Source organism: Lagenorhynchus albirostris, chromosome 8 (genome assembly GCF_949774975.1).
Source record: "Lagenorhynchus albirostris chromosome 8, mLagAlb1.1, whole genome shotgun sequence".
NCBI lineage: Eukaryota > Metazoa > Chordata > Mammalia > Artiodactyla > Delphinidae > Lagenorhynchus > Lagenorhynchus albirostris.
Genome location: NC_083102.1, coordinates 27,539,905 through 27,565,275, shown reverse-complemented (window position 1 = coordinate 27,565,275; position 25,371 = coordinate 27,539,905). Strand labels below are relative to the sequence as shown.

The following is a 25,371-nucleotide window of genomic DNA, read 5'->3' as shown; positions in this document are numbered from 1 at the left end:
TTCAGCTATAAAATAACTTCATTCTACTGTATTTAATTTTTAAAAGTCATTTGACGTTTTCCATTTATAAAGTCCAGCTATAAAACCATGAAACTCAAAAGATGATAGTTCTAAAATGTCATCATTAAAAGAAAGCAATTTGGACTTTCACTGAACAGAATTAAAAAAAAAAAAAAAAAAAAAACCAGAAGATTTAAGTGGAAATAGGAAGAAAAATCTAACATCAGAAAGTTTTTAGAAAGTTTTCTTTTTAATGGAGAAATTAAACATTCAAGGGCCATTCTATTAATCTACTCCACGAGAAATTTAGAAGCTGGAGGAAGTACCAGGCAAAACTCAATGTCCTAATAAGAAGTAGAAAGTAGGCTTCCTCCCTCTCCTTCCCCACCCCGCCCCCCACAGCCCCCGCACCCCCACACTCCCCGCACCCCCCAACCGCCTTGAGTAGGATCAATTGGGGCTGTTATTCGGCTCCTCTCCTGACTGCAAAAGGGAAACCAAGTTCAATATTACACCATTACGTAAGATTTAAACAACTCAGACCTATATTACATCATCACCTTAAGCAAAAAAATATGATGATGCCTTACTGGTGTGATTTTGGGTCCCCCCCCCCAGTAAAATAGAAATGTAACTATGTCATTCATACCTGAAAAACAAACATTCCAGTCTTCAAAAGCATCAGTATCTTAAGTTTTGATGAAAATCTGTAACCGAAGATCACATTTGTATTTCAGTGGGATATATACACATAAAGCTCCTTTTTTAAAGGACTTCAGATCTGGGAGTTATATTCCCAAATGGGGAAGTATCAATACCTCAACAATTCCTGCTGTGGTGGGGATGGGGGCGGTTGTTGTTTTACATTAAGTCACTGGAACTGCTGCCAGTAAAATTTCAATCACTCCCAACTTCCCATCTCAGCACAGGCCAAAGCCTGAACTTGTGAAGAAACTCACTGTCACACTAAAGCAATTTTGCCAAACATTGGAGATCCCTTTTTACTGAGTGCTACACAAAGATGCTGATAAGAGGACACCACAGAGAAGAAAAGGATACACTAGGATTACCACTTTAGCTCTCAAATATAAAATAGACTGAAGTTTGTAATAAATGATAACCTTTCCCTTTCAAAACTGATGAAAATCTGTCTAGAAAAAGGGAAATGCTATCAGAGTATAAGCTGTATTTCATCACTCCAAAGGTAAGAGAATGGTTCCATTCTGGTTAGAGACTATGAATGCAACAAACTATGCTATAAAATACTTTCACTGTAAGTGTATAGGGTTGTTCATGTACATGTGTATTTCATTCACTCTGAAGTCATTCAAAAATAAGTACTTACTATGTGCCAAGCACTGTTAAAATATATACATGAAATGTCGGTTCTGTCTTTCATGGAATTCTAGTCTAGTCCAGTGGAGGATGACATGTAAACAAATAATGTAATTCCCTCAAAAACATCAGCAGGGCTTCCCTGGTAGCACAGTGGTTGAGAGTCCGCCTGCCGATGCAGGGGACACGGCTTCGTGCCCCGGTCTGGGAAGACCCCCCATGCCGCGGAGCGCCTGGGCCTGTGAGCCATGGCCGCTGAGCCTGCGCGTCCGGAGCCTGTGCTCCGCAAAGGGAGAGGCCACAACAGTGAGAGGCCCGCGTAACGCAAACAAACAAAAAAAATCTCTGGCAAAGCCACCATTTGCAAAATCATGGTCTTAAGTACAACAGTTCAATAAACTAATATAAAAAATGTAAAAAAATCACGTATGTATGCATACACACAATACTAAAGAAAAGTGTAAACTTACAAAAGAATCCTGAATCACTAGCATGTGGAAATCTGGTCTTGTAGGTGGCCCTTGGCTTGTACCACTTGCTCAAGAAAAATGTGACATACAGATTGTCAAAGCTTGTTTACCCATAAGTTAATCTTATCCTACCACAAATGTACCAAAGTCATCTGGAGATGTAAGTGCGTATTTCCCTGAGTCTAGTCTTCCATCTGCATTAAGGGGAGATGGAACATAAATAGACCTCTTCTGCCTGTGTTACTAGAAATCTACCAACATATCCATGGGAGTGGACAGCAGTATTACTGTCTGGTTCCAGCTGCCATTTAAAGACAAGTGAGGTAATCACCACATATGTAAAAGAACAGATGTTAAAAAGCTGCTATATATATAGTAAGAGTAATTCAAAACCACGGCTGGCGAAACTGTAGAAGAAATCGCAGTACAGTATGGAAACTGCCATAATATAGTTGAGACTATAAAGCACCAAAGTCCCCTTTGCCACGAAGCTAAGCATTTTTAAAAAGACAATTTGGGCAATGAAGATACTCAGTGTGATACAGTAATGGTTGATATGTCACTACACATTTGTCTAAACCCATAGAATGTACAATACCAAGAGGGAACCCTATGGTAAATTATGGGCTTGGGATGATTATGTGTCAATGTAGGTTCACAGTTAACAAATGTACCGCTCTAATGGTGAGGCATATGTGTGGGCAGAGGGTATTCAGGAAATCTCTGTACCTTCCCCTCACCTCAGTTTTGTTGTGAACCTAACACTACTCTAAAAAAATAATAATAATAAAGTCTTTATCTAAAGACAAAACAAAACAGTTTAATGATAGTGAAATAATGCATTTCTCTTTACTTTTGTTTCCCTTAGCTTCTGTGAATACATTGCTCCTCTTTAACTACAGAACGGCAGTATGGTACTTTGACATCTATTTCCTTCCAAAAAATTGGGGAAACAATCTAGGGAAGGAAAAAGAGCCTCACTGTCCATGCACAACTACTATAACATTTTCATTTATTTCCTTCCAGCCTTTTGTTCTGTCCATAACACTTTTATTTTACCTACTTGTGATCATGAGATACTACTTTAAAAGCAGAATGACAGGGCTTCCCTGGTAGCGCAGTGGTTGAGAGTCCGCCTGCCGATGCAGAGGACACGGGTTCGTGCCCCGGTCCGGGAGGATCCCACATGCCGCGGAGCGGCTGGGCCCGTGAGCCACGGCCGCTGAGCCTGCGCGTCCGGAGCCTGTGCTCCGCAACGGAAGAGGCCACAGCGGTGAGAGGCCCGCGTACCGCAAAAAAAAAAAAAAAAAGGGAGAGGCGGGAGACACGGGGACATTGGGTGGGAGGAGGGTGGGAGGAGGGTGGGAGGAGGAGAGGTGGAGGGCATGCACCGTGTGCCAGCTTCAGTGCTTTGCAAACATTTTCTCTGCAGCCCAAGGCAGAAGCCCCAGAGGTGCCTCCTGGCATACAACTCTGGTAGAAAACCCCATCCCCGTCCTTCTGCAGAGCCTGCTATCAGTCAACACAATCAGTCAACACAATCAGGCTGCAGGCACTACCTAAGCAATGTCCTAGGAACTGCCAGAAAAGAGGGTTTTGCTTTCACCAGCTCCGTACTTGCACGCAGCATATAATAATCAGAAAGTCAGAAGAGGACATGTATGCACAGAAAAGTCAGTGGAGAGAAGTTCAAGCCATTAAGGCGTCAAGACAAAGATGCCACCCTCGTTTGCTACAGAACATCGCCAAACAAGACACCCCACACCACCACGCTGCTTAGCTGTGCTGGAACAAGGCGTGCTCCACACATGCAAGGGCTGAGAACTCCCATGAGCAACCTCAAGGCTAACACTTATTATCACTGCAGATAAATGTATGCATCAACAACGGCAGAAAATTTGGCTTCGAGTATGTGCAGAGCAACAAGTTCTATAGAAAGACACTTAAGATTATACTGTGCTGCATAACCGTTTGGTATGAGGGGATGATGAATTGAACCCGGGGAAAACCCTCAGTGGACAGAGAAAATGGCTTCGGCACTACAACTGTTAGTCACCACTTAGTTTAATTCAAAAGGGAATCATGTCCTTGAAAATCATAGTATAAAAGGGACATCACTATATTTACATAAGATCTAAAAAAAATTAGATAATGTTTATTGACTTGTTATATATGAAAATATAACCCATAAAAGCTTTGAATGACTTAAAAGCCTTTCTCCCTGGAGGGGAAGTAGTTTGTGGTGGAGTCTGAAAGCTTTTTAAAATGTGACTTTGATCCCCATCTGCAAGAGAGGAAGACTGATGGGAAAACAAGCATGATGCTAGGAAAAGGGGCTGCTGATTTCATGGAGGGATCACTTCCTTATTGGTATTACTAGTATTCCTTAGCAGTGTTCTGCCTGGAGGCTAGGCCTCTTTTCAAAATTGTGGAGGGGGAGACAGGAAGGGAACAATCATGGGAAGTGAGTTAGTAGATATATTTATTTAGTCCTAACAATCCATTTCCTCAGATAAGAAAAGGTATACGGAGAGGGGTTGAAAAATGTGGTTATTGTCATATCTGATAAATTACAGACTGGAATTCGAATTCCAAACATGGACAAAGGACCCTACCATTAACACTATAAGTACATCCAAGAGAATTCTGAGGGCAATGGATGAAATAACAGTAAATGGAACCAGAGTGATGGGATGTCATGGGGAGTCTGGCCTTGCAGTTGGAAGGTACAGGGTGTGGTCCTCAGGAAGAAAAAAACCTAGAAACAGGAATTTGAAGTCCTTCAGTTACAAGACTGAATATGAAGCAAACGTAGACTGCATCTACATCTGTCCCCGAATCCCGAGAACTTCTGAAATCTACATGCTATTTTCCACTGCATAAAAGCTTCTTCTACAAACATGGCCAAAATTTATATTTATATTCTGCCCTCTTGTTACCAGACTGTCAGTGGCTTAACTAACTCTCATTCCAAATCCCTTTCTCCTTTGCTTTCCTCCACCACAGAGACCAGTAAGAAAAAACTACTATCCCAGCCTGATTTGCAGCTATAGTTTGGCAATAAGGTACAGAAAGAAGTCGAGGTGGGGAGGGACACTCCTTTCCAGAATAAAGTCTCTCCACAGCTCCTTCTCCTTTCCTTCTACCTGGAACAAATACCTGACCTGCAGGTAGCTGCAACCATCAAGGCAAAAGCTGCATGCCAGGGGCTGCCCTGGTGGCGCAGTGGTTGAGAGTCCGCCTGCCAATGCAGGGGACACGGGTTCGTGCCCCGGTCCGGGAAGATCCCACATGCCGTGGAGCGGCTGGGCCCGTGAGCCATGGCCACTGAGCCTGCGCGCCCGGAGCCTGTGCTCCGCAACGAGAGAGGCCACAACAGTGAGAGGCCCGCGTACCGCAAAACAAACAAACAAACGAACAAACAAAAGCTGCATGCCAGGGATGGAACAGCAGCGAACAGGAGAAGGCTGCATTATGATGGCATCACTGAGCCACCATCCCAGCCACTGCGTCTTGTAAAGTGAGATAAATAAAGCCCAGTGGTTTAAGCTATTAGGCTTTCTGTTCAGAGCCAACATAATCCTCACTGGAATATACCCAAATCTTTCTCATGTTTCCCATCTTGGTAATGGTTCCTCATCCCACAAGTGGCACCAGCAAGATCCTAAGAATCATCTTTACATCCTCCTCATTCAATCAGTCCCTGTTTGCTTCTCATTCTATTTCTTACACGCCTCTTACAGCCCTTGTTTTGTTTCTCCATCATCCATCCCTACATTCACCACCTTCAATCATACTCTCCTACACTACTGAAATGCCACCAAACTCCTCTCCCTGTCACCAAGCCGCCAATCTTCTTAGACAGACAAACCTCTATTTACAGGCTTTTCAGACACACCAACACGAGTTCTTGGCTCCTAGCCTGCTTCAAGAGCCTTCACAGTGTGGGGCTCAACGATAGCTAAAAAAACACGTGAAAAGTTAGCATTTTAACTAAAGTTAGCATTTTAAACAGTAAAACAACATACCATGTGTGTCAAATATACAAAGCTGTCTAGCTATGGAGCAACAGTAAGGACCAGATGTCTGTTAAAAAATAAAAAACCAACTTAAAGACAATGTTCAAAGTTAGCAAGGACACAGTGAGATAAGTATATTTGTTACAAACTATTCATAGGCATATGTATGTACATTTGTTCAAGAATTATTCAATACATATTACAAATCTCAATATGTGCACATTCTTTATACTCAGCCTAGAAATGTGAAATCCATCCCTCATCCCATAAGACATACTCAGATGCTCATCATAGCATAAATGTTATGATATGTATATATGAGGAAAGAGTATACAAAGATTAAAAAGTATCAAGAAGAGTGTTTTGAATAGGAAAATTTTCAGGATACAGTGCTAAGTGGGGGAAAAAAAAAAGGCAAGATACCAAATTGTGTTTATAGCATAATCACCAGGGGAAGAGAGAAATGGAAATGAGAAGGATGAATTGTTCAGCACTCACCGCCCTTACCCTCTGGTTACAGCATAAGTATTTCCCTCCAATTTCTCTATGTTTCTGGACTTTATTATAAGCACATATTATTTCTATATTCAGAATATAAAGAATTCTGGAGATTGATGAGTAATAGAGAAAAAGATAGTAAAAACTGAAATAGTAAAAGAGAAAATTGGGTTGAACTATTTTTTTTTAATGTTATTTATTTTTGCTGTGTTGGGTCTTCGTTTCTGTGCGAGGGCTTTCTCTAGTTGTGGCAAGCGGGGGCCACTCTTCATCGCGGTGCGCGGGCCTCTCACTATCGCGGCCTCTCTTGTTGAGGAGCACAGGCTCCAGATGCGCAGGCTCAGTAGTTGTGGCTCACGGACCTAGTTGCTCCGTGGCATGTGGGATCCTCCCAGACCAGGGCTCGAACCCGTGTCCCCTGCATTAGCAGGCAGATTCTCAACCACTGCGCCACCAGGGAAGCCCCAGGTTGAACTATTTTAAATGACAACTTTCCCTAGCCAGATCCAGAATGAGAAGCCCTGAGCATAGGTGCCCAAAGAGCAGGCACCTGGGATCAAGATCAATAACCTCCTTAGCAGTTTGACAGACTCTTTTACAGTTTGAGAATTCAGAATTCCCATTATGAGGTCCTGACATTTTAACATTTCCTATTCAAACAGTTTCCCATACAATCCCAACTAACTCCCTTTATAAAGCCACTGCTGAAGACCACAACAATACTCAAGTTTCCTTCTGTCAGCCTTTAATTGTAGGTAGCAATGCTTTAGGGGCATGTGATTTGTCCTACAATATACCTACATACTCCTGACTTCAGTATAACCTAATAAAACAATTTTAAACAAGAGCTCTTATACCAGAAACAAAGTAGTTCTGATCTTGCAAGAAAAAATTTAAAAAGACACCTGAATTAAAGATCCAAGCGTTTGGAGGCACAGAGATCCGAGTTAGAACTCAAAACACCATCATTTACAAACTGAATGACCTTAAGCAGATTGCTTACATTCTCTGAGCAAACACAGAAATAGAAATAAGATAAGCTGAAACTTCAAGACTTAAAAATGTCATTTAATCCTTCTCATTTCTTTTAAAAAGCCATCGTGCATTTTATCCCTTTTTAACCTTCATGCTCTGAAGAACATCTCAGAACCTGGTAAACATTAATATTTCAAGCACATTATGTATAGTTGACATTTTTAGACTCTATATTTTTGTGAAGATACTGACTATTCTGCTGAGAGGCCTCTGAACAGCAGTACAGTGATTCTGAAATTAATGAAAACATTGGGGGCCTAGGAAGGTCCTCGGTGAGGAAAAAAACCAAGTCAAAAGTGCAGTATTTAAGCAAATACTGCTGAAGAGAACAGTCTTTCATGAGAATAAAAGCAGCTGCTTTGTAAAAAGTTAAAATGTTCTCATTGTCAGGCACTTGTCTCTTGGTGGGGGAAAGACACAGACGGTACTACCTACTGAAGCCATTATCTATTGATATGGTCAGAGAGCAGGGCCTGAGGGCCTTGTACTATAAAAAGAATCAAGTAACTTTTGCTAAAAAGTTACTAATGGAATTCAGGTCTCCCTCTGACCTTAACACATACCTCACAAATTGATTCCCCTCATTACTCCCTTATTGGTTTCCTCCTAAAACTGCTTAAAATATTCAACTTACCTGGGTTTTATTTAATTGAAAGTTTATACTATTTTACATTAAATAGCCCAACAGACTCATAAAATCTCATGGACATAGGAGTCACACATACACACACACAGACTGAAAAGAGTTGGGTAACTAATTAGATGAGAACCTTTAATTTTATTCTTACCTTTACCATTACTGGTTAATGCCTAGAGGCAAAATGCTGAACAAGCACGGTCCTTTTGAAATTCCTTTCTCCAACCAGATGTTTATATTCCATCATATCAAGGTTATTCTACTAACTATGGGTCTTATTCCAGTTAATAGCTTCATTAATGCACAGGGGAGTCAAGCATAAAACTAAGTCACAGAAAATTATAACATAATAGGGAATATGCACATAATATGAATACACTGTTATAGCCTTTGATTCTCCTGAATTGTACATTACTCTGTGTTCCTAAAGTAAAGCCAAGAGGCAGATGAAAGGAAAACACTTGTTTGTTAATGACAATCTGAAGATTATGATTAGAAAATTCATCCAAATAGAACGTTCCAAGATCTTTAAATGTTCTAATAAAGACAGCAGGATGATTTTAAGAAGCTGTCTCACCCTAAAGAAAAGCAAATACCACCCTTTAGCGCCCAGCCTCCCTCCCTTTCAAGTTCACAAAAATACAAGAATTTCCAGGAGCTGAAAGACACACTCCTATAGCCATATTGAGTGTAAATAAGTGCCTAGCGCAACAAATTCTTTAAAAGCCAAAAGGATTGTTGTAACATTTTAGAACCCCCTAAAAATAAAGAACAGTAAAAGCATATGAGACAGGAAAAAAATGGGTCATGTAAAAACGACACCAGACTTCAAACTTCTCATTAACAACACTTGTGAAGCAATGCCTTCAAAGGTCTGAGGGAAAACGATTTCAACCCAGACTTCTATGGCCAGCCCATTTCTCTACCAAAATAAAGGTAACTACAGACTTGCATGGATTTGGGAAATTTATCACACTCTCTCTTACAAAGGCGCATGTGCAAAGGTTCAAACAAGAAGAAAAAAAAGTGTTGCCAACTCAAAAGAACTAAGAAGGGAGAATGACAACTCAGCCTGCTGTCCAAACACCAGTTCAGATTAGCGTTATGCCTGAGGAAGGCTAAACGAGGGGGGAAAGGTAGAGAGAGAGATGAATGCTATCCTTTGGAATAGTGACTCTCAACCCTAATCAGACACGACATCCCCTGTGCTAGCTATTCCCCTCTGCCCTCCAGATCTATTTTCCCCCTGTTGTCTACCCTGTTCTGTGCCTTGAGGGACTAATGACTTAGAACAGCAAGCAATTCTGCTCTCCAGCTTCTCTCTGGGTTTCCCTTCTGGTGAAGGGCCAGCATCAGAGGAATCGGAGCGAAGGAAGACAAAGCCAGCAGAGTCGTGCCCTTTGCTCCCTCCCTGCCAAGCACAGTCTCAGTGACTAGACTCTCCACAGCCTCTGTCAGGCAGCCTTTCTCCCGCCCAGCTCAGACCACAGCTCCCTCCTCCCGCTCTTGGAGACCCAGGGGTAGTAAGGGCTCTTCCTTCTGTAGCCAACTCTTGAATGCTTCACCATCCCGTCACTGGTTCCCTTAAACCTGCCTGACCCTCTCATTTGTGAACTGTCCCTTGGAGTGGAACAGGCTATCTCCTACTGGGCCCTAACTAATAAACCCCCTATAAATGCAAAAAACAGAACAATAACCCTTTTGCTATGCAGCAATGAAATTTATCCCTAGGTATATTACCTGCCCAGACCCGTTTTCAAAAATATAACATCCTAACGGGAACAGAAACAAGGTAACTGAAATAACATGTATATTAGTATGTAAATGCTTAGGCGTAGCTGGTCTACAAGATAGTGGATGTACGCATCTAGTCTTATATAATGAAGAAGTCAGAACTTAAGGGAAGTTAGGCGATATTTAACTGAAATTTATCAAAAACAGAGTGCTGACATTTTGAAATAAGGGCTAAGAAGTTTTTATATATGTATCCATAAAATCAAGGAGAATGTGACAACTGAAACTGAAGGCTGACACAAGCACCTTGTATTGGTAACACAGTATCAGAAGCATCATTACTGTTGGTGACATTTTTCAAAATAGTGAGCAATGGGCTTCCCTGGCGGCGCAGTGGTTGAGAGTCCGCCTGCCGATGCAGGGGACACGGGTTCGTGCCCCGGTCCGGGAAAATCCCACATGCCGCGGAGCGGCTGGGCCCGTGAGCCATGGCCGCTGAGCCTGCGCATCCGGAGCCTGTGCTCCACAACGGGAGAGGCCACAGCAGGGAGAGGCCCGCGTACCGCAAAAAAAAAAAAAAAAAAAAAAAAAAGCAATTCTCAGGGAAGTTCCTGACAAAGTTCAATCTTCCTTCAATTTACCCAGAAGTTGTTGCACTAGAAAAATAACTTAGTAAACCCATGCAAAAAAACTTTGCATTTTGTAGATGAAGAGTTATGCTCTAGGCTCAAATAATTATAAACCGGCTTTAACTACAGAAATGTCCAACAGGGCATTCAAATGCCATGTGTGACGGACAACACAGCATGCATTCCAGGATTTCTAGAATCCTTGGATCCCACCCCCTAAATACCAGTGGCAAGCCCCCAATCAACCGAGAAAATCAAAAACACCCCATACTTTTTGAAATGTCTGCTAGGGGTTATTACCATCACCGTTGATAGGCACCGGTTTATAATTTTGGACAACTTAAGGAAGCAATGAAGGGAGACAAGATGGGTAAAGAAGAAAAAAAAGACCCCAAGAAAAATAAAATTTTAAGAAATGCAACCAAGTACATTATGTGGTTTTGCAGTGAAAAATAGTCTTGATGATGTAAACTCCATTAAATGGCCTTGAATTTCTAGAAGCAACTACTCAAAGAGCAGAGAACTTAACGATTCTTACCATAAAAATCATTCTTACTTAATGATTCTTAAACATAAAGTAGATTAGCAACCTTGGGAGCGTATTTTCCTCACAGAAATGTCTGGATGCAGGGGCGACTGGCAATGGTTTCAGAATCAAGTGTGTCTGACCCAGCATCTCTCATTCCCTTAGCATCTTCCTCAGTCACAAGATGACTGTCTCCTGTCTCATACACCAGAACGTATGTCACATGGCCACCCACAGCTGCCAGGGAAGCTAGAGCTGAAAACTTAGCAAAGAGGAGGAGGGGAAATGAGCATCAGGTAATTAACACTCATAGCGGAAATAGTACAACTAGAAGGTCTACAGAGGAAAAACTGAGAAATAAAAGGGTTGAGTATATTACGTAAATTAAAAAGCTAAGTGTAGGTATGATGTGGATATAACAGATTATAATTAAAATCACTTAAGATTAGCATAAACATGACAGAAGTTCATTTTCTCTGAGACCTGAGCATGTGGCAGCTCTCCCCTGCAAAGCTATCAGGGCGCCAGGCTCCTTCAGACATGTTCTGCTCTCAGCAGGCAGCATGTCCTCATCCAAATGGCTGCTCTAATGACTGACGTGGGGATTCCAGCCAGTGGGAAAAGGGCGGATGTGCCCCTCTTTCCAAGGAATGGCCTATCAGGTTTGCACAGGGCACTTCCATTCATACCCCACTTGCCTGAACTTAGTCTTTTAGCTCTATCCAGCCACAAGAAGCTGGAAAAGACAACAGACCCTGATTGTTACATATTGTTAAGAGCCATCAGGAGAACAATCTGGGGCAACAGTCCGTCTGCCACATACTTGCTCCTAGTCTGGCAAGACTCACTTTCTGCTCTTCTCAGCAAAATCTCAGCCACCTGTAGCCTGTCTTCTTGAATTCTTTAAGAACAGAGACATTGCCTGTGCAATTCGTCGTGAGAACAGACCCAGTCCTGTTCTCATGTGCGAGAAATAAAGTCGACATCCCCCTGGGCTGTGCTCTCGACCCACATTCTCTGCAGACAAGCACACCCAGTCCCACGGTTAACAACAAAAAACAAAAAGCGGGGAGAAGATGAGAAAAGGTAACCATGCTCCCAACTAAAAAGTCTGTGGCTTGTAAGGAGGGGAGAACATACTGGGGTCAACTAGCAGACTAATAATGGTAACTAACCACCTTCCAAGTAGAAGAAAGGAGCCAGATGCTTGTAAGTGGGCTTGATCTCCCCACCCTGCCCCTTCTACAGGAAGTAATGGCTGGAGTCTGAGGAGGATGGAGGACGAAAAGTGGTTTGTGCATCTTATTTCAATTTACAAAGGATTCGCCGGAAGAGTTAAAAACATAGGGAAGAGTGAAAAGGGTTCTCTCAGGAAATGTAACTGGGGTTGGGGAGAAATGGGACAGGAGACAGCTTTTTATTCCAAGTTCTGCAAGGCTTCAATTTTTAACCACATGAATATGTTTTATTTAATAGCATAAATAGATTTAGCACATTATCATCTTCAAAATAACACTATTACCACATGGTCCATTTATAATATATTCACGAACTTAAATGGTGAGAAAATACTACCTATATCCTATACTACCCGAGGCTACCACCCTCTTCAGACCGGAACCATTGCCACAATCTCTCAATTGGTCTTCCAGCTTCCACTCTTGCCTTGACAATCTATTCTCAAGGCTGGACGATGCTTGAGGCGTTGCCCTAAATTCCACGTAAATGGTGGCCCCTGGAGTTGTGCCATGTAGTGGCACTGGATCTTCTCAGGTACAGACTGCTTTAGAATCTTAACCAGATCACTTTTTGAACCTGCTCAATACTCAATAGCTCCCCACCCTGCTTAAAGTCTGATCTTCCCATGGCCTAAAGAACTTACATAAGCTAGCCCGTGCCTACTTCTCCAGACTCATAACTTCCTAGGATTTTTGCATCTATGTTCATCAGTGATACTGACCTGTAGTTTTCTTTTTTTGTGACATCTTTGTCTGGTTTTGGTATCAGGGTGATGGTGGCCTCGTAGAATGAGTAGAATAAATCCTTGGATTTATCCTGTATGGGACTCTCTGTGCTTCCTGGACTTGAGTGACTACCTCCCATATTAGGAAAGTTTTCAACTATAATCTCCTCCAATATTTTCTCAGTCCCTTTCTTTTTCTCTTCTTCTGGGACCCCTATAATTCGAATGTTGGTACATTTAATGTCTTCCCAGAGGTCTGAGAATGTCCTCAATTCTTTTCATTCTTTTTTCTTTATTCTGCTCTACAGTAGTTATTTCCACTATTTTATCTTCCAGGTCACTTATCCATTCTTCTGCTTCATTTATTCTGCTATTGATTCCTTCTGGAGAATTTTTAATTTCATTTATTGTGTTGTTCATCATTGTTTGCTCTTTAGTTCTTCTTCTAGGTCCTTGTTAAATGTTTCTTATATTTTCTCAATTCTATTTCCAAGATTTTGGATCATCTTTACTATCACTACTCTGAATTCTTTTTCAGGTAGACTGCATATTTACTCTTCATTTGTTAGGTCTGGTGGGTTTTTACCTTGCTCCTTCATCCGCTGTGTGTTTTTCTGTCTTCTCATTTTGCTTATCTTACTGTGTTTGAGGTCTCCTTTTCGCAGGCTGCAGGTTCGTAGTTCCCGTTGTTTTTGGTGTCTGCCCCCAGTGGCTAAGGTTGGTTCGGTGGCTTGTGCAGGCTTCCTGGTGGAGGGGACTGGTGCCTGTGTTCTGGTGGATGAGGCTGGATCTTGTCTTTCTGGTGGGCAGTACTACGTCTGGTGGTGTGTGTTCTGGGATGTCTGTGATTTTAGGCAGCCTCTCGCCTAATGGGTGGGATTGTGTTCCTGCCTTGCTAGCTGTCTGGCACAGGGTGTCCAGCACTGTAGCCTGCTGGTCGTTGAGGGGAGCTGGGTCTTAGCATTGAGAAGGTGATCTCTGGGAGAGCTCTAGCCATTTGATATTATGTGGAGCTGCGAGGTCTCTGGTGGACCAAAGTCCTGAACTCGGTTCTCCCACCAGAGGCACAGGCCTGACACCCGGCCAGGGCACCAAGACCCTGTCAGTCACCCTGTCAGCCCTGTCAGGCTCAGAAGAAAAGGGAGAAAAAAATAAAAAAATAAAATACAATAATGTTATTAAAATTTTAAAAATTTAAAAAAATTTAAAAGTAATAAAAGAAAGAAGAGAGCAACCAAACCAAAAAGCAAATCCAACAATTCTAACCAGCACTAAAAACTATACAAAAAAAAAAAAAAAAATGCACAGACAGAACTCTAGGACAAATGGTAAAAGTAAAACTATACAGACAGAATCACACAAAGAAGCATACATATACACACTCACAAAGAGAAAAAAGGAAAAAAGTGTATAATCTATATATTTTAAAACAAGAGAGCAACCAAATCAATAAACAAATCTACCAATGATAATAAACTCTAAATACTAAACTAAGATAAACAAAAACCAAAAACAAATTAGATGCAGAAAGCAAACCCCCAAGTCTACAGTTGCTCCCAAAGTCCACTGCCTTAATTTTTAGGTGATTCGTTGTCTACTCAGATATTCCAGAGATGCAGGTACATCAAGTTAATTGTGGAGCTTTAATCCGCTGCTCCTGAGGCTGCTGGGAGAGACTTCCCTTTCTCTTCTTTGTTCCCACAGCTCCTGGGGTTCAGCTTTGAATTTGGACCCGCTTCTGCCTGTAGATCGCCTGAGGGCGTCTGGTCTTCGCTCAGACAGGATGGCGTTAAAGGAGCAGCTGATTCGGGGGCTCTGGCTCACGCAGGCCGGGGAGAGGGAGGGGTACGGATGCAGGGCGAGCCTGAGGCAGCAGAGGCCGACGTGACTTTGCACCAGCTCGAGGCGCGCCGTGCGTTCTCCCTCGGAAGTTGTCCCTGGATCATGGGACCCTGGCAGTGGCGGGCTGCACTGGCTGCCGGGAGGGGAGGTGTGGATAGTGACCTCTGCTCGCACACAGGCTTCTTGGTGGCTGCAACAGCAGCCTTAGCATTTCATGCCCGTCTCTGGGGTCCATGCTGATAGCCGTGGCTCACACCCGTCTCTGGAGCTCGTTTAAGCGGTGCTCTGAATCCCCTCTCCTCGTGCACCCAAAACAATGGTCTCTTGCCCCTTAGGCAAGTCCAGACCGTTTCCCAGACTCCCTCCCGTCTAGCCATGGCGCACTAGCCCCCTTCAGGCTGTGTTCACGCAGCCAAGCCCAGTCCTCTCCCTGGGATCCGACCTCCGAAGCCCGAGCCTCAGCTCCCAGCCTCTACCCGCCCCGGCAGCTGAGCAGACAAGCCTCTCGGGCTGGTGAGTGCAGGTCGGCACCGATCCTCTGGGCGGGAATCTCTCCGCTTTGCCCTCTGCACCCCCATTGCTGCGCTCTCCTCCGTGGCTCCAAAGCTTTCCCCCCACCCCAACCCCCCGTCTCCACCAGTGAAGGGCCTTCCTAGTGTGTGGAAACCTTTCCTCCTTCACGGCTCCCTCCCAGAGGTGCAGGTTCCATCCCTATTCTTTTGTCTCTGTTTTTTCTTTTTTCTTTTGCCCTACACAGGTATGTGGGGAGTTTCTTGCCTTTTGGGAAGTCTGAGGTCTTCTGCCAGCGTTCAGTAGGTGTTCTGTAGGAGTTGTTCCACATGTAGATGTATTTCTGATGTATTTGTGGGGAGGAAGGTGATTTCCACATCTTACTCCTCCACCATCTTGAAGGTCTTCCCGTGATTTTTTTTTTTAAGGAAAAAATCTGAAGACTTAAAACTAACATTAAAGATTAAGAAAATAAGTGAGAAATATGCCCAACTCTATGTTAATATACATGAAAATCTAGAAATGGCCAATTTTCTGAAATTATGCAATCATCACAATTGAATCTGGAATAAGAAGAAAAATCTAATAGGCTAAGGAAAGGAAAAAATCAAAAATAGGTTCTGGATGTAGTTCATTTCATGAGTCAATTGTTTCAAAAGTTAACGTATAATAGGGGTTACCCTAGCAATGCAAACATGGTTTAATAAGAACCTAGAAATATGTCACATCAGTAAAATAAAACTAGTCAATCACCTCAATTGATGCAGAAATCTGATAACATTTAGAGTCCATTCCTGACATTTTATCCTCTTCACGTAATAAAAACAGAATTATCCTAAAACACTAACCAACACTATATTCACTGGTAGAATACCAAAAGCATTCCCAGGAAAGCCTGGACCAAGCCTAAGGTATTGGCAACAAGTACACATACTCTTCTAGACATTGTATTAGGACAGTTGCCCTGTGAAACAAAAGAGGTACAGCTACTGGACCAGACAAAAGTTATTAACTATCAGCAGATGATTCAACCACCTACTTAGAAATTCCAGAAGAATAAAGTACTAATTACTCAGTCAGTAGTGTACTGTAATATAACCAGCTGTAACAAAAATTAGAGTTTTACATTTATCCATAATAAAACAGGGAAGGATGTCACAGTAAAAACAAAAATTACAAAATGCTTAAAAATAACCTTAATTATAAATGCAAAGGTTCTATATAATGAAAATGCAAAACATCACAAAGACATAAGAAGCTTAACTAAAGAGATATGCTGGGCTTCCCTGGTGGTGCAGTGGTTGGGAGTCCGCCTGCAGTTAGGGGACACGGGTTCGTGCCCTGGTCCGGGAAGATCCCACATGCCGCGGAGCGGCTAGGCCCATGAGCCATGGCCACTGAACCTGCGCGTCCAGAGCCTGTGCTCCGCAACGGGAGAGGCCACAACAGTGAGAGGCCCGCATACCGCAAAAAAAAAAAAAAAGATATGCTATGTTCCTAGAAGACTGAATGTAATAAAATATAGTTTCCTAAACAAGATTAAATTAAAAATGATAGCACCTAATTTGGAGCACATCCATGCAGTAGGCACTATACTAAGCACTTTATATGTATCACTTCATTTAATCAGAACAGGAATACTATGAGATCATTATCCCCATTTTACAAATGAAAAACCCAGGGCCCAGAGACATGAAATGCCTTGCTCACACAGTGAATGAATAGAAAATAATGAAGCCCAGGCCCTCTGAAGCCAAAGAGTGATTTCCATCAGATATTAAAATATGGTAAGATCATAATTATGGTATTAGCAGTAGGAAAAAGTAGTAGATTAATGAATTAGAATAGGTAGCCTAGAAACAGATATAAAGCAAAATACATACAAATAGTCTATACATCACTGAACATTATCCCATGAGAAATTTTCTGCTTGTTTTATTCTCTAGTCTCAGAACATTTTGTGGTTAAACTCACATACTAGGAGCTCAATAAATATTTGATCAATGAATTAATGAAGGAAAGAATATAAATGATTTGGTCTAACACCTTAGTAATTGAAGTAGAGCTTAATCAAAAGTTAGGCTCCAAGAATTGCTTAGCTATTTGGGGGAAAAAAGTCAACTCCTTGATTCAAATTTTAATTCAAGATGGGAAACTTATTAGCCAAGAATATAAATAAGAAATAAGTTTTTAAGATCAACTGAATTCTATCTAAAAAACCAAACGAAAGGCAGAACGGCAGACTATAGAAACACCCTCCACAAAGGAATGCTACCTTCAACATACCGAGGACGGGGACACATTAATAAGTGACACCTAAGTCTCAATAGAGAAGCAGGAATAGGATATTAGATCATATACATTCATCCTCCCAAGCAATCAGAAATGAGCAAATTAAATACCACCTCAGCTATCAGACTGAGACGGATAGCCTTTTAATTATTCATACCCTTTGTCCCAGTAACATTTTCATCACAATAATTCATTCCTAACTCGAAAGTTATAAAATGAAAATATTCAAACCATAAAGTTTACAAAGCAAGGTGATAAAATTTCAAGAAGCAGAGCAAAGCATCAAGGATGCTCTACAAAGCAGAAGGCTCCCAAATACAAACAAAGGACTTAACCCATTGTGCAATCTGAGGAAAACAGGGGCTTTCCTTACTGTCTAACCTAACATTAGAGTTTTGGAAATAGCACAAAAATAAAGACACTCTTAGATAAGTCCTTAGTTTTTAATTACTTCACTTAAAACAATTACTAGAGAATGACTTCTAAGGTTTACTTTTTGAAAAACCCATATGCATTCCTACTGCACACACTGAAAAAACATTCCACCTGCTAATGATCTTGTAAGACCAGACCACTGTGAAATTCACTCTTCAGTTAGACATTGCTCAGGGTCAACTCCAACTTGGAGATTTCACTAGATTCTCCTTTCCAGTTCATTTTGTAATGGTAAACGCTCAGGCTTACCTTCCTATATTTCCCGTTGCAAACACTGTGATCTGTGGTTTTGTAATGAATAAATTACACAATTGATAATGTAGTTCAATAGCCTCCAGCATATCAGCAAATTAAAGACCTTTTAAAAGTCTAAATACGCACTGTCCTCCCACTGTATTGGTTCAATAGAGTCTAAAATATTTAGATGTTTTTTGTTCCTTGCCTAGAGCAGCCCATTACCTTTTCCTCAATATGTAAAACGGGTTTAATTACTCAGTAATCTCACTCATTATTGCAAATATTATACTTTCACCTTGCCTAGGTGAAAATAAGCCATAAACTAAGTCATCTTCCTGTAGTTTCCCTTTAAAACAGGGATTATCAAGTCTGATCGTACACTGGTATCACCTGGGAAGCTTTACGACTCTAACCCAGAGATTGGTTTAATTAGTCTGGGGTACAACCTGGATAATGGGATTTTTTTTTTGAATTTTTGAATTTTGATTTATTTTTTATACAGCAGGTTCTTATTAACCATTTTATACATATTAGTGTATATACGTCAATCCCAATCTCCCAATTCATCCCACCACCACCACCACCCCGCTTTCCCCCCTTGGTGTCCGTACGTTTGTTCTCTATAACGGTGTCTCTATTTCTGCCCTGCAAACTGGTTCATCTGTACCATTTTTCTAGGTTCCACATATATGCGTTAATACACGATATTTGTTTTTCCCTTTCTGACTCACTTCACTCTGATTTTTAAAAGCTCTCCAGGTGATTCTAATGTGCAGCTAAGGATAAGAATCCCAGGGTTTTTTTTTTCCTTTTTTTTTCTTTAAAAAAAGGAAATCATATCAAAATCCTTAGGTAACTTAAACACTGGTCCTAAGGTGACATGTTACAGATTTGGGACAGTTCCATGATTAGCTTCTTGAATACTCTTAAAGCTTTGGAACAATATCATTTGTTCCAATGATATTCTATTTACAATCATTAGTTTTTTTCCTGGCCTAAAAACTGAAATGGCAATAACACATGACTATGCAACCCACCCTCTTTGCCAAAGAAAGGTCTAACTTGAAATGCATAAAAAGTAGCACAGTAACTCAAAAGAGGCCTGCCTCACTAGAAAACAGTAACTGGTAGAATTTTCCATTCAGAATTCCCATACTTAACAGCCTGACAATTGGGTTTCTTAATTTTGTTTTGAAGGTCTTTCATGACTTTACAAACTATGCCATTTATCTTGTGAGTGTAGAAACGAAGGGAACTGCTTCCATTTAAAAGAGGGAACACACAGAATTACAATATTTTATTTCACTTTATAAGCAGTAAACGTAAACCAAAATTACAGCTGATTTCATTTTTGAAAGAAGCGAACTCCAATATCGTTTAATCCATTTCAGTTCTCATTAGCACAACTCATTCCACCAAATTAAGTGCCGCGGTCTCAAGACACCCTGCAGAGGGATAGATGAATCAATTGAAACAAGCAGCATTTTTTTCTCTGAGATAAAGTCCAGTCTGAGGTTTCACTCTAATGTGTGGTTTCCAACTCTAATGTGTGGTTTCCAACTCACTCCCCACAGGACAACGTACTCCATATTAAAAGCAGCCAACAACATAACCCATCCCTTCTGCACCATAAAGTACCAAAGTGCAAGGAGCAAAGCATGAATTATCCTAACTCCCTGAGAGGGTGGGCTTTTTAGACTATCACCACATCTCCTGGAAACCTGCAAGCAAGAGAGCAAGGCATGCTGTGGGGCTTCTACACTGCTTGTCTCTCGGATTCGGTTGTGGCATTGGGACAGTCTTCTCTTCGAAGTCATTAGTTCTATACCAACAGGTATTACCCTTTTTATGGCTTTCTTTACAGAGGGTGGGGTGAGGCCTGGTGGTCTCAAAACATGTTTAGGAACATTAATTTCCACAGAAGAGAGGTCGACTCTTTGCCTTTATATTCTTCCCTCCACCCTATACCTCCCTAATTCCTCGAGACAGGGACTAAATCTGACACTTCCTATCCAACAAGCATTTAACTAGGTTCTTATACATCATGCACTACGCTGAGAATACATCAGGCCACAGTCGTATCTTAGGCCCCAAAGATGGCACAACATAGCACTAAGGAACAATGACCCCTAGCATAAGGTAAGTGATTCCTGGCCTTTGTAAATCTAGCTCATTTTTTCATAAAAATGTCTTTTCTGAGCCTGGGGATCACCTAAGCAGTGAGAACATTTTTTTTTAAGCTACAGAAAGTACTGCCATTTCCAAAGAGGGATAAAAGTGGCCACTTTACTGCAGTATAAACACTCAGACGCGCCAAGTGCAGAACCCACTGTGTATTATTTCCCCCAATGCTATTTCCCCACAGTGCTCTCTTCCTGATCGGTTCTACCAAAGGAGATTACTTCCCCACGGTCTGCAATTTCACATTATTTGTATACATTTCTCAAACTTAGTGTGGAAAATTATGCAAAGTGGTGGGAGTGATTATATAAGCAGGTTTAAGGCAGTTTAGTGAGATTACAGTGACACATAAAAATGCAAAGAACAAGGGCAGATGAATCACATGTTAAGTTATTAGATACCATTTTAGTCTTTTTGATTCCCTCTTCATTATTTCTAGTTTAAGGTAGTTGGCTTCAACATCTGACTTACTAAATTTAATAAATAATGAACAAAGCAGCTACTGACTAGAAACCTATAGACTAGCCAACCAAAACTGTGAGCGCTTTAAGTCATGCACACCTGAAATCGTTATAAACTGAGACCTGCAATCTGTAAACCACATCTATGGAACATACTTAACCTCTTCTACGGTAGTCATTATGTTTCTCAGATTCTCCCTACCTTCTAACCACCATGGACTTTATTTTTCCTTCAGCGTCTCAATGTTTTCCAAAGGTTCAACAAATTGCCTTTATTAAGCAATAACTGATTAGCTTTAACTGCATCATTGTTGTTTCCTAGTTTCAACGCTGATCCCACCTTTAACCAATGACCTAGAATCATCCAAGGTTCATCATTATCACTGTTAGCTGATGGTGCAAAGGTAATCAACGTAAATAAGCATCAGAGGCTTAAGCATTATTCACAGCTGAAGTCATTTTTGCCATTGGCTGTTTGTTACTCCACATTGGTAGCATGTGTGAACCGTTTAGGTGGTGTGACCACCCGGTACAAGGCGTTGTCAGTGCCTGGTCTACACTCCTCCCAGAGTTCTCTGTAAAGCCTGAAGTTATCAGACTGGCATAAGCTAACCACCATTATTCTTCTAAGCTGAAATTTTCCAGCCAAAAGCAAAGACAGACATGTTTTAGTCAACTGAGCTTAACGCTATTAAGCTTTTTCAGCTCGTGGATACAACCTCCTACTAGCTTTGTGGGCCATCTTAGCCAAGTGGGAAAACAAAAAACAGTGCAGCTCAGTTGGTTCTCAGAAACCCACCAACCCCACTAGTGAGACAGTTTTGACTGCCAGGATAAGGCTTTTATCTTCCTGTGATTAATTTTCTTCATTTATAAGATGAGGACCCTTTCAAATCTCAATTTCTGAGTTTCTAAATTCTTAAAGTTAGAAGTGAGTAAGCAGCAATATGCATTTCAATTACAACAATTTAAGCTATTAAATCCTTTTACTAGATGTCTGACTACTTGAAGATACAGAATAAAAATATACAATGGGGGCTTCCCTGGTGGCGCAGTGGTTGGGAGTCCGCCTGCCGATGCAGGGGACACGGGTTCGTGTCCTGGTCCGGGAGGATCCCACATGCCACGGAGCGGCTAGGTCCGTGAGCCATGGCCGCTGAACCTGCGCGTCCAGAGCCTGTGCTCCGCAACGGGAGAGGCCACAACAGTGAGAGGCCCGCATACCGCAAAAAAAAAAAAAAAAAAAATATATATATATATATATACACACACAATGGATTAGTGATTTTGCAATTATCCTGTTACTTCTTTTATATAACCCAACTGTACACTTCAAGAACAAAGTTTTTGTCATTAATTATCGGCTTGTGCATCAAATCCGGAGGAATACAGTTAAATTCCCATTTCATTTTGTCCTGGGAGGAAACCCGACTGCCAAGAATTGCTCCAGCTCCCTTTAACAAGCAACTTGTTAAAAAAAAAAAAAAAAGTGGGGGGCCTTTTGAATAAGTTTGAATAAGGGAAACACTTAAGTTGTTTGGGGGCCTCCCCCTTAAAATATAAGAATAAGTCACAAAACTTCATCTCACAGCATTTAATGCTCTCAATATTTAGAAAATAGAAATTTCCAAGCAGTCGTAAGTATTTTTGTACAGAACATACGCAATGTTTTGCTTCCTTTTTGCAGTTTGGAATTATTTTTGGTGATGCCTGAAGGAGGTTATAACAATGGTCTCCTCAGTGGTATTGTGAATGCACCTGTTTGCCTATTCAAATAATTTCTGGAGAAACATTCTATTTAAACAAGAGTGTCAGAGAAATCTGCCCTATTTGAACAAGCGACAGTTTGTTTCATTAACAAAACGCAACAAGTATGTACAGTAAGAATCAGCTACCAGTAAGCGACTCTTTGCAAAAGCATCTTCAGTGATCATATTCCAGACAGGAATAGCCTCTTAGTTTCACCAAACGTTATTTTTATACTTTAACACACCGAAAATAAACTTAAATGCAATATGAATATTAAAACTGGAGACTGGATGATATTCATAAACTTATATGACTACATACAACATACACAAAAACTTACTTAGTTTAAGAGTGACTACTGAAGATGAAAGTCTCTTGACCTACAGAGTTAAGAGGCACTGGGTGACTGTAATACAACCCAATGCAATCAAAGGATAACACAGTGTGGTACTCACCTAGGAACAAAATGGAAGGCTCACAAAAACTCCACAGGGCACTCAAAACTGACCTCACAAATGGTGGCTTCAATCATACCAATTGGGGAATAGAAAATGTTACTCAGAAATCCTTCTCTCCTCCAAAATGAAGGGCCTGCCTGGATCCCAAGGTCTTTTCCAGCTCTAGCATTCTGTGACTAACTTACCTAGAGGGTTAGGCATTTGAAGGATCTGTGTAATTAGCCACCAACTGTAGAGAATCATCCCCTGAGTACTCCCAGGGAGCAATTCAAAACAGCTGCTTGGTTTAGGCCTGTTTTAAGAGGTTGGGTAAATGGGGGTGGGAGGGTGATGGGAAGACTGCAGTTACTCTGAAATACCAGCTTCTCACAAATCAATTCAGAAATGCTCCAAATTTCTAAGAAATGCTTCACATTCTTAAGTTAATGGTTCAGAAAACTAACAAACATCTGTGCAACTAGGTATGCTTTGGACAAATTACAATACAATCTCTCTGGGTCTCCACATCCTGTCCCAAACTAAGGGGGCTAGTGCAGATTTCTGGTGAATCGTCTAGGTTCAACATTCTATCAAGATTTCTTAGTTTCTATTGAAAACATTCACCCAATTCGGGCAATTTTGAGTCATCACTTTCGTCTGCTACAGACTATTAGGCCCTGGGGTCTTGTTTTAAAACTAAAGTTGGCAGGTATTTCACCTGAAACTCTTTAGCTCTTTGGGGACGGGGACAAAAGCGCTTTCGTGGTGAAGTAGTTATGAACCAGTCCTTTATTTTTCATCAAGAGCGTGTTTCCTTAGGCCCGCCGAGACCGGTAATTACTAACCCACAGCAACTCTCCAAAGCTGCACACCTTCCCTCCTTAGGATCTGATGTCCTAGTTACACAGCAATACAGGAAAACTTGTCCAGTTAGCTTTGTTTCGTGGAACATTTCTACACCTTCCCCCCCAGAAATGACTTCTCCCTAGCTATCAGAAGTGTTCAGATTCCACACTCATTCAGACCCACGGTAAAGCCCAGCTCCAGGAGGGCCAGGCGCACAGGAATGCACCACTACCCTTCGAAATTAAAGTTGATGGGAGGTGTGTTCTCACCCGGCCGGGTGCAACGGCCGCACCGCCGGGCTGTCAGGTCGGTCTCGGTCCCGACCAAGCTGACAGCTTCTGCCCACCGCGGGGGAGAAGATGCGTCCATTGCAACCTGATACCCAGCGGGCTAAAGCACCGTCCTCCCTCCAAAGATTCCCTTGCCCTCCAAGACTAACAAAAATACAGTGTCCTGCAGGAGGACAACGGGCAGGCGCCCGAGAAAAGCCCAGGGAGGAAGAAGTGGGGCTGGAGACGCCCGGTCCTGCCGGCAACTCACCTTCTGCTGCCTCCGGGCCATGTCGGTGGGCTGCTTGGCGTTGAAGGGGTACGCGATGCATCTCACCACGAAGACGTAGAGCTGCAGGCGGATCCTCCGCTCCTGCTCCTCGTCCAGCAGCCGTTCGGGCTCGTCTCGCCCCTCGCTGAGCACCGAGGGGCTCGGGCTCACGGGTCTGGCTGCGCCGCTGCCGCCGCCCGCGCGCCCTGCCGCGTCCCGCCGCCCTTCCCGAGCCGGGGCCGGCTGCGCTCGCTGAGAGCCGCCGGCCGCCACCAGCACATCGCGGCTCTCCTCTTCCAGCCCCTCGTCCGACTCCTCTTCGCTGGAAGACGGGTCCAGCATAGTGCTCGGGTCACCCCGCCGCTCGGCCCGCGGCCCCCAGGCGCCTCACCCACTGCCGCTGCGCCCGCGGGTCTGAGGGAGCCGCGCGGCTGGCCGCAGCGGCCGCAGAACGAAAGGGAAACTGGCCGAGGCTTTCCGGACACGTCGAGTTAGACCCAAGAGTGTTTCCTCCCACCAGGGCGAAAGAGGCGGGCGGTAGCCGAGAGGAGGACTGGTAGCGGGGTGGGGGGGGTGGAGGAGCCGCCGGGATTAAATAGGCGGAGTTAGCGTCGGGGGTGAGCCCGAGCGCCTGGTGAACTGCTCGGCTGGCCCGGGCCCCGCCAGCCCCGTAGTCCTCCAACGTCCGCCGGCGGAGGCGGAGCCGCCCGAGCGCCCGGGTGCAGGTGGGGAACCTGTGGCGCCTACAACAAGCAACACGTGGAATGGAAGGTTGAGGAGCGGGCACGGGGTCGCGGAGTGCGCGTGCGCGCGCCGCCGGCGCCGCCGCGACCCTGGCCGAGTGCCCGGGTGTCAGGCGCGTAGTTTGCAAAGATGCGGAGCGCTGAGCGCAGTGGCTCTGTGTGCGCCCACCCGGGACGCTTGGACTGCCGTGACACCACCACCACCACCACCTATCCCCTTTTCTCCTGCAAGCTTCCTGAGGGACAGGCGGA

General features: G+C 42.8%; 1 protein-coding gene across 8 annotated transcripts in view; it reads right to left on the bottom strand.

Moving 5' to 3' along the window:
• The window catches only part of CADPS2 (calcium dependent secretion activator 2), a 477,558-nt gene extending 452,749 nt beyond the window's left edge, over positions 1–24,809 (bottom strand). For all 8 annotated transcript variants that reach the window (XR_009541940.1, XR_009541942.1, XR_009541943.1 and 5 more), the window contains exon 1: positions 24,377–24,809. Coding sequence is in view for 4 of the 8 variants with exons in the window: in XM_060156782.1 (XP_060012765.1) it covers positions 24,377–24,718 (342 nt within the window). In the remaining 4 variants the exon portion in view is untranslated. The remainder of the gene's footprint in view (positions 1–24,376) is intronic.
• Positions 24,810–25,371: the final 562 nt, after the last annotated feature.